Below are 15,334 nucleotides of genomic sequence, written 5' to 3'. Positions count from 1 at the left end.
CTCATAAGGAGGCTTGTAAGCAGACATGGAATGCAATGCTATAGCTGAGGTCGGGAGTTACTTCAAAGAGGGATTTGAAATTTTCTGGAAAGTAGGCATTTCGGGCAGTGGTATCTCAGATGCTGTGATGAAGACGCTAAAAACAAAAACACACCAGTAGGTTATAAAGAAACTTGTGGTGAGATCTAGGTTATGATGGAGAGAGGAAGCAGAAATTGTAAAGGTGGCCTTGGAAGCAAGGATATGAATCTTTCCAATAGCCAGGCAAAAAGGTGTTCAAAAAAGGAATAAATTAAGATAATGGAAACATATATTCATTGAACAAATGGTTTGCCTTTCATCACCAAATGTACTAGAATATTAGCTGTATGGTAGCCTTAATGCTAGAAGCATATCCAGTTAGAATTTTTTGAAAGACACTCAAAATGATTATCCATTAACACTCATCAGTAGAATCAAGGAACAGTGTGTTGTGGTGCGTGATGCCTGATGATGGCCAGTGGTCAGTGGCTGGTCAGGTCCTGGGACTCAGTTCACCCAAATGACAAGGGAGTGTGGATCATACTGGAAAACTACCGTGGCATTGCCCTGTCATGGTTTGTCCTTTTTACTTAAAAGTCAGAAAGCCTCATGACATATGGTCTACAAGGTTCTACTTGATTTGGCACCCACCCTCCTTACTTCCTGACTTCATCTTCTACTACTCTCCCTCCAGTCACATCCTAAATTCCCTGGTGCTTCTCAGAGACACTAGGACTGTTCTGCCTTAGGGCCTTCACACTGTCTCTGCCCTCTGCTTAGAACTCTCTTCCCCAAGATGTCTACCTGTCTCACTCTCTTATTTCCTTTTTCAAGTCTTTGCCCACATGCCACCCTCTCATCAAAGCCGGCTCTTACCACCTTATTTAATGTTGCAATCCACCTTTTCCTACCTCCTGACACTCTCTCATTCCATTCTATTTTTTTCTAATATCCATTATACTCTATCTCACCAGATAATCCTTATCTTTTTATGCTTTTTTAAAAATATTGTCTATCTCCATCTGATAGAATATAAACTCGATGAAGGCAGGAATATTTGTCTTAGTCACTGAATCCTCCAACCACCAGGAACATCGGCACACAAAAAAAAAAACTCAGGCTGGGCTCTGGGGAGAAGATCTTTTTTGGGGAAGTGAGAGTTTTGTGAGAAAGAAAAAAAGGTAGAGACAGTGAAATAGGAGAATATTACAAAACAAAGAGGAAAGATAAGTTAAAGAAATACTCCTGGGGTCCCAGGGTCCCTTTGACAGTATTTGAGAAAGACAAATAAAAGACTTGAGTTATTTTAATTTTGCATATTCTAGAGTATTTAAAAATATTAAGCAAAATTTTGTATAGATAGAACATGCACATTCATAAAATTAAATAAAAAGGGTATGCAATGAAAGTAAGTCTCTTCTCCTTCCTTCCCGTTACCAGACACGCAGTCCCCCTTTCTCGAGGCAATTACTCTTGCTAGTTTCTTGTGAGGTCTCCTTCCCCGTGTTGGCATTACCAGATACAACTCTCTGAACCGTGCTTTTTCAGGTATATATCTATCAGTATATACAGACTTGCCTCATTTTTTGTTTTAGTAGCTGTAGAATATCCATCATATGGATGTGTTATATTTAACAAGATTCCTGTTGATGGATGTTTAGGATATTTTCATTCCTGTGCTATTATAAATAATAGTGAAATGAGTATCTCCATATACATATTCTCTGCACATGCTTTATGACATGAGCAGCAAATAGCTTTTCTCAGTTTGCTTTTTAACTTTGTTTATGCATTTTAATTTAATTAATTTATTTTTATCAAGGGACATACAACAAGATGCACAAATCTTAGTGTATGGCTTGATGAATTTTGATGTGTGTATATACTCATGTAACTCTCAGCCGGATCAAGGTATTGAACATCCTCACAGATTTTTTTCCCTTTACCTGTTTCACCCATCCTCCCACTTCCCTCCCCTGTGGCAACTGCCAGTCTGTTACCTGTGTTGTGTTCATGCATTTAAAGATATTTTTATTGAAAACATTTTTTTGAGGTTCAATTCATTGTATTTAAAAGGCCTTCTCCACTTTAAGGTAATAAAAAGAACTCTCCCACTTTTCTTTCAGTTCTTTTATTGTTTCATTTGTTCACATTTATAATTTGACCCATTAGAATTTTTTTGATGGGAAGTGTGAGGTAGGGATCCAACTTTATATTTTCAGCACCTTACGTTGAATGACCCATCTTTCACCCACTGCCCCAGTGATTTGCAATGAATTTGGTTATTTGGGCTGGGACTGAATGAGGTGAGTCATGGCTTTATAAACATTACAATATTTTCTCACAGCTTTATTGAGATTTTACACACCATGAAATTGACCACTTTAAAGTGCGCAACTCAATGTGCACCATAATCTAATTTCAAAACATTTCCAAAACAATAGAAAGAAACCTCATCCACATTAGCAGTCACTCTTCATGCAAAATATTTCGAAGGAATGCATTGAATTATGCAAACTTAAGTAGAATATGTGCTAAAATGTATTTTTTTCCCACCATTATGTTCTTCTGGAATTAGAAAATCACAGGTTTGGAAATATTGTTTGTCTTGAACAGATGTGTCCTGGGATGCTAATTGTATCTTTTTTTTTTTGGTAGGGGTTACAAAATGATAGGTTTTAGGTTTTTCAACACCTACTTACTTTGTTGTATTGTAGACTTCAGAGCCTTCATGTTAATGGCCTTTTGAATCTGTGAGCTGGAATTGGTACACAGTATTTTGTAAGTTTTTTTAGTGACAAAACCTTTGTCCTTGCTTAACTCACTATGGAAAACACCTGGAGAAATACTGAATAAATCAGTGCAAAAATTTAACTTCTAGTAAATGTGTCTACGATTGAGATCTCTTTGTAAATATCACATTTTTTCTTTACTCAAGGAATAAAATAAACCCATGCATCAGTCAACTAATATTTGACAAGGGAGTAAAATACTTAATGCAGAAAGAAAAGTTCCTTTAATAAATGGTGTTAGGAAAATGTGGACATTCACATGCATGTTCACCTTTTTGAATTACAATATTAGCTGTAAAAACCCCTAATTTATACCACTCAAAAATTAACTTGAAATGGAATTGAAATATTAAATGTAAGACCTCTGGAAGAAAACATAGGGGGTTCGTAAAAAAATAAAAAAAGATGAAACTACCATATGATCCAGCAAACCCCCTTCTGCGGACATATCCAAAGGAATGAAAACAAGATATCAAGAGATATCTGCACCACCCTGTCTAATGCATTATTTGCAACAGACAAAATGTAGAAACAGCCTGTGTCCATCAAAGAATAAGTAAAGTGTGTTGTATAAATATATGCAGTGAAACATTATTCAGCCATAAAAAAGGATATCTTGTCATTCAAGACAATATGGATGAACCTTGAAGGCATTAGACTAAACAAAATAAGTCAGACAGGAAAAGATAAATACTGTCTGATCTCACTTACATGTGGAATCTAAAAAAAAGCCAAACTCAAAGAAACAGAGAGTAGAATGGGATTTGTCAGGGGCTGGCGAGAGGGGGAAATGGGAGATAGTCAAATGATACAAAACTTAGTTATAAGATGAAAACGTTTTGAAAATCGAATGCATAGCATGGTATCTATCATTAACAATACTGTAGTATATCCTTCAAAGTTGCTAAGAGGGTAGATCTTAAATGTTCTCACTACATGCATAAAAATGATAATTATATGAGGTGATGGATATGTTAGCTGATCTTATTGTGCTAATCATTCACAGTACATGTATATATCCGACTGTCATGTTGTGTCCCTGAAACTGACACAGTGTTATTTGCCATTCATGTTTCAATAAAGCTGGAAAAAAAATAGAAAATGTGGCTGGTAGAAATGTAAAATGGTTCAGCTGCTGTGAAAAACAGTATGGTGATTCCTCAGAAAATTTAATAGTGAATTGTAATATGATCCAGCAATTCCACTTCTGAATATATACCCAAAGAAGTGAAGAAGGGACTCAAACAGACATGTGGACACCCATGTTCATACCAGCGTTATTCAATGGCCAAAAGGTGGGAGCCACTCAAGTGTCTATCAGCAGATGAATGAAGAAAATGTCTATCTGTACAATAGGAAGTTACTGAACTTTCAAAAGGAAGGAAATTTTGACCTACGCTACAACATGAAGGATTCTTGAACACCATATGCTAAGTGAAATAAGCCAATCACAAAAGCACAGAAATGGTATGATTCTACTTATATGATGTATGTAGAATAGTCAGAATTGTAGAGAAGGAAATAATGATGGTTGCTGGGGGGCTATGGGAAGTGCAAAACAGAGAATGAGTGTTTAATGGGCTCAGGGTTTCAGCTGGGGAAGATGAAAAGATTCTGCTGGTGCATGATCCGTGATGCACAACATTGTGAGTGTACGTAATGTCACAGAACTGTGTACTTCAAAGTGGCCAGTTTTGTTATGCATGGTTTATTACAATAAAAAATTGAAAAAAAGATGAGTTGGGATGCAGGGAACATATTAGTATTTTATTACTGTGCTAGGTGTTTTCAAGGCATCATGTACTTAATCCCCACACCACTTGAATGAAGTAGGTGCTGTTATCTTCATTTTACAAGTGAGAAGATCGAGACCCTGAGGGCTCAGGCCCACACAGCCATAAACATGGTGCTGGAAGGATTTGAGCCCAGCACTTTCTGTCACCAAACACTTCACTTTCCCCCTGCATCTTGTGAGGGAAACTAATATTAACTTCGTGACAAAGGGCTGGACTTGATTAGTAATTCAAGTTGATAATGTGTTTTGCCTGGAAATCATTAGGAGGAGGATAGGTAACCAGGGGTGGCCAAAATGAGACAAATCCTTGGCCTGCAGAGGAAGAGACTCCTCAATAGCAGGCTCTGTCCTTCTGGCTGCCCTGGGAGTGGCACTGTGAGCAAGACAGGATGGGGACCTTGGGTGCTCACATCCCAGTTCCTTCTGTTTTGTGGTTCCTCAGCTCTGCCTCAGGGGCTCCAGTTTTCCTGCCCAGAACTGCTTCTCCTGTTGACCATGAAATACCTCCCTTCTCCTGTCACCTGCTCACCCAGCGGGAGCACACAGCCCCACCGGGCTACGGCTTTCTGCTGTCCTCCCCACCCAAGTGTAAACTGTATACCAACATCTAGGGCAAAGACTAGACTGTAACAGAGACTCAACAAAGGCTGAATGAAGAAAAATATTTATCATTCCTATTTATTTCAATCAACAGTTTGTGACTTAGAAAGCTTTGGCTGCTTTATGTAAAGTGCTAGGATGCACAGCAGTAACACATGCTGGCATCTGCCAAATATTTGCAGTCTGCAGAGCAATGTTAAGTCCATATCATCTTCCCAGAGATTCTTGTGGTAGGTTGGACAGGGAGCCGATGTCCAGAGAAGTCAGGTAACTGATCTATGGTCACAAGGCTAGGACCAGACCAGAGATTTGAACCCAGGTCTTCAATTTCATGGATTCTTCTTACAGAGCCCTCTAAGCTCAAAAGCTACCATACTGAAATGGGCCAGTGCCTCAACATTTGCCAAAATTCTAAAAAAAAAAAGAGTAAACTCCATACCTTGTTCTGGGTTGGTGAGTTGCTCCAGGATTCTAAATCCACCAGAGACCGAGGATCTTTCATGAGAGCTTCAGCGAAAAACTTGCTTTGGTACCAGACCGAAAAACAGATCCAAGTTCTCAGAGGTTTCCAAATAGTTGTGCTAAAAATAATTTTCTTCTTTCGTCCCAATGAAGCCAGAGGCCCTGGAAGCCATTCATGGGGTGAGGCTCAGTCAGGGGCCGGTTAAAATTACAGTTTTGTTCGAGATAAACTGTGAGCGCCTGCTTTCTTTGACTGTTACATCCACGGGTGCCTCCATCTCTATGTGTCGTGGCCTCTTTTTCAGATTTGTTTACTTCACTTTTTCCCTCTTGGTTTGTTTTCCACTGAGTGGATGTTTCAGGAAAAAAATTACTCACTGGCTGGAAATTAGTTGTTAACTTAGAGAAAAGAGTCATTTCCTATTTGAGAACTTTCAGTGTAGATCTTCAGATTCTGGACAGTGGGCCCTGTCTCATGGAATAACCAGGAGAAGGTGTCCCTCTTCTAGGTAAAAGTGGCAGGAAAGTGGCCCCTCATCATTTTCAGCAGGAAAGTGCTATAAAATGAAAGACGGTTATGTGTACTGTGCTGGTGTTTTCTTTGTTCTCTGCTGAATGCATGAATGATTGGGTATTTTTAGAAGACTAATATGTCTTTGTTACTGTAGAGAACTGATCATAACATCTCAGAAGGCAGAATGGTTCTCTAAAGCCTATGACTGCTCATTTTCAATGCAATCAATGTCTTTGTTTCCTTCTGACACATACTTCTTATGTCTCCTTAGCAGCAGCAATATAAAATTCATGATGTCATTTACGGAGACTAAGCAACTAAAAAATCTTGTTTGTATCTGGCTTTTCCACACATTCTTCTCAAGTAGTTGAGGATGCTAATTGCAAGAACTATTTCCAAAGTTAACAAAGTGAACACCTACCACAAACTTGACCAGGAAGGTGGGTGGGCTTCCCACTCCAATGAGCTTTATTTTGCCTTAGCTATGTGCTCTCCCATCTGGAGGAACTGATCATTTGAATGTGTTGGCTGTCCAACATCTGAATGCTGTCATCGGGTAGTAAAAACCACGCCTTGGACACAGAAGGGAGTCACAGTATTTTGCTAAATTAGAGTAACGTCTTTTTTTCATTGAAAAAATTTGACATATAACACTGTGTAAGTTTAAGGTGTAGAGTACTTTGATATATTTATATATTGTAATATGATTGCCATTACAATGTGATATTTATCACACTATATAATTATAGTACAATATATTTGTACAATATAGTACAATATTATTTTCTATATTCATTATACTGTGCAATAGATCCTCATGGCTTCTTTACTACTTGTTCCAAGCTTGTTCTCTTAAATGCATTCAGTTATATTCTCCTACCCTCAGTCCCTGGTAGCCACCGTTTTATGGAGGAGGATCTTAATCAGATAGAGTCCCTGGGTTTATCTTCTCATTCTCAGAGTAAAATGGTTGTCCTTGATTATTTGTAAGGTTTATAACAATTCTTAATATACTCTAACAAACTGCTGATGCCTGATGAGATGGAGTAAAAGAAATGACATTAGCCACTTCTATATGTATAGGTAGAGAATCGAGTCACTTTGTAAAGGACATATTTTTTGTTACTGAGAGAAGTCACTCAAACGACTCTCTTAGTACTGGACATAAAAGGAGGCACTTGGTAGTGGCTTGAAAGTTTTCCTCTCAGGGACCATTGGCTGAAGAGGAATTGAAATTATTTGCTTAAAACACCCAGGTCATTATTTCCTTTCTGGAAAAGAAGAAAGCAAGGGTCCAACTCCTCTCCCAGATACAAATTTAGGGAAATTAGTCATGCAGTGTAGGGTTAGTCGGGTCCAAAGCCTGGAAAGGACAATGTAGACCACAGAATGGAATTGACAAGGAGGTAAGTGGGAGTCTGGGCCAAAAGGCCTAAAGGATTTTGGGGTGGCTGGTTTTGGTATAATTATGAATGAGGCTGCAAGCCTGTCTGCTTTCAGTCATTCAGTCATAGCAGACGTCCTTTGATGCAATGGCTGAGCACACAATGGTGAGTTCAAAGGGTCATTAGACTGGAGCTTAGTAAGGGGCTAACATGGGGTCAGCAAGAGCATCCCATGCAAATGGACATATATCTACTAGATGTGCATGACTAGTATTCAACAGTGTCACCATTTGGCTAAAATCAACAGGGAGAGTGGACAATCAAAGATTCTGCTTTTTACTTTCTCCCTGGTTTAGAAGCAGGGATGACACCTTTTGAATCAAGCAAGCCCCTAGATTTCTTAGATCATTCATGGAGAGGAGGAGTTAGATTTCAACTAGTCCATCTGCTAATAAAAGCAAATGAATCCTATCAATTGCAAGAAGAAAATGTTATGCTTATATTCGAACTTGAACTGGCAGAGCAGGTCATTGAGGCTAAAAAGTCTCATTAGATCACCCCTAATAGAGCATCACAGAACAGCCCTTTGTCTTTCGTATGAGAGCCCTGACTATCTGACTTGAAGGAATCTTCCCACACTCCACACTGGTCTTCTAAAAGGTTGAACTAGAATATCTATCCTTACAAGCTCAGTTTCAGGTATTCCAACCTTTGGATATGTTCATTTATGTATGTACAAGTGATGGTTTCTTCCTAACGAGCTTTTCTCATTCATACTTCCTTGGAATAGCACCGTCTCTGTCAAAGAGCTTAGAAATGGAGCTTTTTGACCTCTAGAGGAGATAGATGTAGTCTTATCTTTTCTTCCTTCTGTTGGCCAGGAGTTAATACAATTTACAGGTATTCATATTTGCTTCTTTTGTCCTTCACAACTTCCTCAGCTTCTCTTTACAGTTTGATGATAATATTTCTTGCATCACTAAGATAACACAGTATTTTTTTCCTGTTTTGAAATATTTGATTCTTTGATTTCCTTATTATTTATCATGTCAGCTAACTTATTATAATCTGTATCTTCCTGGACTTCTTCCTCTTCACAGAGAGAACAAACCTTTGAAATTTTCTCCCAGAGCATTTCTGATCTCAGATGTGGCTAGAACTTGTTAGTGCCTGTTTCACTCAGTTATTTTCACACTTACTTTAGAGACAGTGGCAAAAAGTGATGGGTAGAAAAACATGTTAAGGGAGTATTAATTGGCTTAGAGTAAGACATCAGATTCCATTTCTACCTGCCACTCAAGCCAAGGCCAAGGTCTTACTCTGTCTTTCCTCGGCAGGTAGTCTGTTTTCTGTCTAAGCTTGGGCTTTTGTTCCTCAGCAGCCTTGTCACTGTCCCACTGAACTCAGTTCTATCTAGACCAGTCCACTCAGTGTTCACGGAGCACCTGACAGTGTGCTGGTAAATGAGCTCTCACCCGAAGGTTCGGATTTGTAACTTTGTCAGTTTCCTCTGTGTATATAATCCCATTATGGCTAATTTCAAGCCTCCAATCTGACCTTCACTGAATGCAAAGTTGGGGAGATATGTATAGAAATGGCTTTGCCGGCTGGTCTAAGATGACTCAGCACAGCACTGGTAATATATATAAGCCATTTTGCCAGGGACTAGAATTATTAAAAAAAAAAAAGAAAGTTCTAGCTAATTTATAATGAGCACTTATGTGCCAAGACATTACATCATTACCTCTTTTAATCCTCACCGTTACCTCTTCTGGTGAGTAATTTTATCCCCCTCCATTTATAGATGAGGAATTTCAGCAGTCTGAGACCACAGTTGGCCCACCTAACCACTCTACCACACACCTCCCTAGGGTGTCACTAAGTTTACAACCCTAGGTTTCTGCATCCAAACAGCTTGCGGTCAGGTGGAAGGCACACCTGAGTCCTCCTCCCCATAGCTCTAGGTTTTGTTGGGAATCCAATCTTCTCTTTCTAGCCTCAGTGCCCAGCTCATATCATCTCCTCTGGCCTGCTAGTCCCTGCTAGCCACGTCCTTCCCATGCCCCTTTCTGTATCTGTTCATATTTGTCCTTATGCATCACTTTCTCCAGAAAATCTTCCTGATGCTCTGCACCAGGCACAGCCTTCCCTTCCACTGAGCCCTCCTAGCACATTATTTGGACTTTAGTCATACACCTTAGCTCGCTGATTCTCAGCTGAATCTGTGTGTCGGCACACCAGTGGGCTAGACCGGGTCTTAGCATTTATATGTTTCAAAAGCTCTATGGGTGATTCTGATGGGTAGCTAGGCTTTGGGAATCTGGCTTATCTGCTTTTGTTCAAAAGATGCTGATCTCTTAGTCCTAAACGAGGGAGTTCTAGGGATACAAATTTAGTCTTCTCCCTTGTTCACCCTGTTCTTTTATTCATTACCTCTTCACATATTTATTAAACTGCTGATGTATGTTAGGTGCTGAACCTTTGGTCTTGCCATTCAATAGAGAATAAACACAAAACCCCTTTAGAGGAATCACCTAGAGGAGGAAACAGATATTCATCAAATAATCACAGAAGTATGTTTAACAAGATGTTGATTAGGGTTTCTCATCATCTTGCAGTTTCAGTCGAGGCCCCAAAGCAGAGAATAATGGGCATTGATTGTTAGCATCTCCAGTTAGCACTTGCTAAAAAGCAGCTGGATCTAACACTGACCATCGTCCACTTTCAGTCCACTTAAGAGAAAACTGGAAGTTCAAAAAGGATTAATAGTTGAAGAAAGCCATCAAGGTAGAGAGCTATTCGCTGTTGGGGGAGTGCTAAGGATCTCTCCCCTCCTTTCCTATGAGGGATGGATGGAAGGAATGCCACTCACCCTTAGCCCAGCGGCAAGGACTCCAAGAGATCACTGGTTGTATTAGAAGTTCCTGCAAAAAAGAAACTGTTTCTCTTGTTCTCCACCTGATGTTTAATGAAACTGTGAAACTGAAAATATTGCAGCAATAGTCTCATGGGGTCAGAGAAATGTGACAAACAAATCATGGGTGCACTTGGCCCTCTCCTGGAGTTTGATTTCTTATGTGATCATAGAAACTAGAGAATTCTGAAGGCAGAGGCTGACTGAAGAAGAGAGAGCAGTGCATGGCTCATGATTGGACAAGCAAGGATTAGGAGTTTTGCAAGAGGCTGATGGTACCGAGGATGGCAGCCGGGGCTGGGCCGTCTGGATGGCTTCTCCTGAGCCAGGAAGGAGTCTTCCTAGGGTGAGGAAGAGAGTAGGAAGCCACTGAGGATATCGCTGAGAACAGCAGCCAGGGTCGGTGTGCCGGGCAGGGCAAGGCGTCAGCTTAGGAGGGAATCCCTCATACCAGGGAGCTGTACAGTGTGGGGGTCCCTCAGAAAGCCTCCGTGATCCTGGGAATGTGTCCAATCAGAGAGAGCCAATATTGGAAGACCTGGGGCACACCCGTGTGCGCCAAGAGAGAACCATGCAAGCAGCACCTATTAAGTGAAATACTTTGATCATTTTTTGGTATCCTCTGGTCTGACTCTAGATGTGCCCCAAATGGGAGGAGGGGTAGGAAATGGGGAAACATTAAAAAACAAAACAAAACAAAACATAGTATAGTGTGAGCTGAAGCCATGGAAATGGAACACGCTTTGTTTTGGATGTAAAATGGAAGTTTTTGTTTAGATTTGAGTTTTTAATATCTGAAAATGAGTCACGATTGAAAAATCAAATTATTCATGAAACTGAAAGTGACCAGAAAGCTAAGGAATTTGCCTCAAGTGATGGAAGAACAGGCAAGAAAGAGCCCACAGAATTTGTCTAGAAGAAGTGATAGGAGAAAAATGACGTTGTTTCTAATTTATATCATATTCAGGAGAGAGAGGATCATTAAAGAATTCAGTGAACACTGGGGTATCCCGAGAAAAGGCAAGGGTGTTATGGGAGTACTTAGCACGGCGACCTACTTGAGACCATGGGTCAGGGAAGCCTTGCCTAAAGATATGACCCCTGACCTGAGCTATGAAACAGGAGCGGGCGGTAACCAGGGAGAGGGGCGGAAAACGCTTCCGGGCTGAGAGTGCCGTGCGCAAACGCTCTGGGAGAAGACGATGCTGTTGAAACGCGGCCATTGAGAAGGAGCGAAGGGGCATCAAGCTGGAGGGACGAGGCGCCTGGACCCGGAAGGGCTCTGGGGCCGTGGAAGGTTTGGTCCCTGTCCTGGGAGTGGTAGGAGCCCCTGAAGGGCTGTGAGCAGGGTTTTATGGGCTAGGCTGTCAACCCAGGTAAGTTATAACAGTGAGATGATATTAAGTGCAGCTGATTTCTATTGCCACTTCCCTGGCTTTTCAAGGTAGTTCAGCAAGTGACACAGGACAGTTTGGTTTCGGAACTGAATCTGCTTTCACTCTAGGGAAAGAAGTGAGTTCTTGCAAAGAAAGTAATTTGTATATTTTTAAAAAGTCACTCACTCACTCAGAACCCTCCTCAAAGGAACAAATGTCACTGACCCCTACCATGCGCTAGGTGCTGCCCCAGGCCCCGGAAATAAGGAGCTGAAAGAGGAAGACAGGATCCCGACGCATATGGAGCTCACCTTCCAGTGGGAATTTCATGTCATAGGGAAAGAAGGAGCCTGGGAGGACATTAGCCTGACACCCAATTTTAGGAATGAAGAAATAGATTCTGTGAGAAGTGACTTGCCCAGAGGTCACATTTAGATACAACATCAGAATTAAAATCTGGATCCCTGTGTTATTTCCAAGATCTTCTTCTCTGCGTAGCATAGCCTCACTGAGACCTGATTCCTAATTTCCCATGAGAAGACACTGCAGTATTTTTTATATACATAAATACCCATTTTTGTGGAAAAGTGAGAATTAATAGTAAAGCATTATCCCAGAGCATGACACTTGATCCTCTTGCTTAATTCCAAAACATAACTTCTCATATTTTAAATCATAAGAAATTTTTTAAAAACTTACAGAAAATTTCAAATATCCACAGAGATCAAATGGATCTGAGTTCCCATGTACTCCCCACCCAGTTACCCAAGGGAAATTCCTCCATCCACTTATCCCTCTTTCCCCTAGCCCTGCATTCTCTATCTTTTGAAGCAAATTCCACACATCATATCATGTGTTTCATAACTGGTTCAGGAAAACCTGGACATTTTTATCATTTTAGGTAATAAACAACAGAGTGATTGACACTATGCTGTTCCATCAGCCCTTGAGACTTTTTAACCAAAAATGAGCACACTCTAGATAAGTCAAAAATGTCTTAAAAGCACTTTACTCTCAGACTGCTATATGGTGCACTAAAAGTTCCAAAATGTAATTTTATGTGGCTGTCAAGATTTTTCTGTGAGGTTTTCAGAGTTCATGGGAGAGCTCTCCAGTGACTTGTTACAGAAACCCCAAGATTAGAATTCATTAAAGGCTGTGTCCTGGGAAACAAGATGGTGGGGAAGTGCCCTTTAATTCCACCACACATCTCCGGTGAGCGGCGCTGGTGCCAGGCATTCCAGTGTTTGGCTTTTACTAACAAAACCTGTCATTTGGTCCTAAGACTGCTTAGGGAATGCCAGAGAACTGGAGTTGTTTAAAAAATATTAGGTAATCCTAGGATCTTGGAATGGGAAGGCTACCAGGGTGATCTGAATTGCCTTGAGAACTTGGGAGTTGACGCAATGCAGTGCCTTAGCTCCAGGGCGCATCTCCACAAGGCTGGGCATCCCTGCTTCCATTCCCAGTAGGGTACATACAGGAGAGACAGGGTAGATGAAAACTTGCACGGAGCAACAGCCAGGAACACAGATCACAAGAGCAAAACCACTGTTGTGTTTGTGTCACCACTTCCACGCCTCCCTCCGGATTGCACTGCCTTCAATTTGCACAATTTCCTGAGAAATATTTGGTATGTGAGAGATGATGTATCTTTGGGTGTGTGTGTTCTTTTTTAAAAATTGAGATATAATTGAGGTATAATTATCGTAATTTCAGGTGTATGCACAATGATTTGGTATATGGATACGTTGCAAAATGATCACCACAGTAAGTGTAGTTAACATCCATCAGGCACATAAGTGACAAATTGCTTTTTATTCTTGTGATGAGAACTTTAAAGATTTACTCTTAGCAATTTTCAAATATGCAGTACAGTAGTGTTAACAACAGTCACCATGCTGCACATTACATTTCCAGGATTTACTTGTTTTATGACTGGAAGTTTGTACCTTCTGACCACTTTCACTTATTTCACACCCCTGCCAACCCCCAGGCTCTGGCCACCACCTACATGATCTCTGCATCTGTGTGTTCGGTTTTTGTTTTGTTTTTTTAGATTCCACAGACAAGTGAGATCATAACAGTGTTTGTCTTTCTCTGTCTGACTTATTTCACTCAGCATAATGCTCTCAAGGTTCATCCATATTGTTCAAATGGCAGGATTTCCTCCTTCTTTGTGGCTGGATAATATTCCAGTATATATATATATATACATACCACATTTTCTTTACCCATTCTCCATCCATGGACACTTAAAGGTGTTTCAGAGACATCATATCTTTGAATGATGGAAAATAAAAAAATCACCATTTGTCAAGAATTTATTATGGCAAGGAGCTGTCCTAAGTACCTGCTATGCATTTCTTGCTTATTCTTTAAGATGAGCCCATGAGGTAGCTTCAGATAAGTGAGGGGACTGAGGTTAGGGCCAGACTGGCACCACTGGTAAGGGGCAGAGCTCCAAAGCTCTCCTCTTCACCGGTGATCACCTTGTCCATATGGGGAAAATAAAAGCACCATTTCAAATTTCGGCTTAGGATTCTGTCTTCACAACATTGAATAGCAATGAGAATGGGAAGCTTCAGTTCAAACGGCTGTGGGAAGTTTAGCATTGGGTGGACTGGGAATAACACCAGAGCACCTTCTCCCTGCTCCTTTGGTCTTTGGGAGGAGGGATTTTTCCTAAGCACAGCATTCCTTTATTTATTCTAGTCCAGGGAAAGTAGGATGGATGAACTTGAGAACTTCGCAGAGAACAACTGAATCTTTTCAGCTCAGCTGACTGGGGATGAAAATCCGACTAATTTCAGGGAATCTGGATTAAGAAGTCCCTTTGCCATCACACCTAAGCAATATTCTCTTTTTTAAAAAAGAAGTCTAAGTTACACAGAATAAAATGCATCCTTTCTATGTGTTTAGTTCAGTGAGTTTTGGCCAACATATCTAGCTGCGTAGCCATGACATAATAGAGACACAGAGCATTTCCATTTCCTCCAAAATGTTTCCTCCTACCCTTTAGTACTTGTAATTCTCCCCCACCCGAGCCACTGGCAACCACTGATCTTATTTCTGTCCTGATAATTTTGTCTTTTCCAGAATGTCACATAAATGGAATCATACAGTATGTGAGATTTTGAGTCTGTCCTCTTACACTTAGCAAAATGCTTTTAAGAGTCATTCGTGTTTCTTTGATTGCTGCAGTCTTCCATTGTATGTAAAAATACAGTTTGTTTATCCATAGTCCACCTGAAGGACATGAGATTTTTTTCCAGAGTTTGGCTCTTCTAAATTAAAGGTGCAATAAACACTCATGCACAGGTCTTTGGGTGAGCATTCCATTTGCCTTGGGTAAATACCTAGGAGAGGGATTTCTAGGTAATATGCTAAGTGTATATTAACTTCACAGAAAACTGCCAAACTGTTTCCAAAGAGGCTATAGCACTTTGCATTTTCAGCAACAATAGATGAAAAT

At 40.4% G+C, this 15,334-nt stretch overlaps 1 protein-coding gene across 5 annotated transcripts in view; it reads right to left on the bottom strand.

Annotated features, from left to right (window-relative positions):
- C1QTNF7 (C1q and TNF related 7) overlaps positions 1-15,334 on the bottom strand; it is a 101,880-nt gene that overhangs the window by 10,354 nt on the left and 76,192 nt on the right. Inside the window, exon 1 of one of the 5 annotated variants that reach the window (XM_036921089.2) lies at positions 5,648-6,473. The exons of 3 other annotated variants lie outside the window; for them this stretch is intronic. Coding sequence is in view for 1 of the 2 variants with exons in the window: in XM_036921087.2 (XP_036776982.1) it covers positions 2,724-2,754 (31 nt within the window). In the remaining variant the exon portion in view is untranslated. Of the gene's footprint in view, positions 1-2,723; positions 2,801-5,647; positions 6,474-15,334 lie in introns of those variants that run through there. One more of the 5 variants, XM_036921087.2, reaches the window with a different exon arrangement.

The sequence above is a fragment of the Manis pentadactyla genome, chromosome 5, assembly GCF_030020395.1.
Source record: "Manis pentadactyla isolate mManPen7 chromosome 5, mManPen7.hap1, whole genome shotgun sequence".
Taxonomy (NCBI): domain Eukaryota; kingdom Metazoa; phylum Chordata; class Mammalia; order Pholidota; family Manidae; genus Manis; species Manis pentadactyla.
This window is presented reverse-complemented; position numbering and strand designations above follow the sequence as displayed.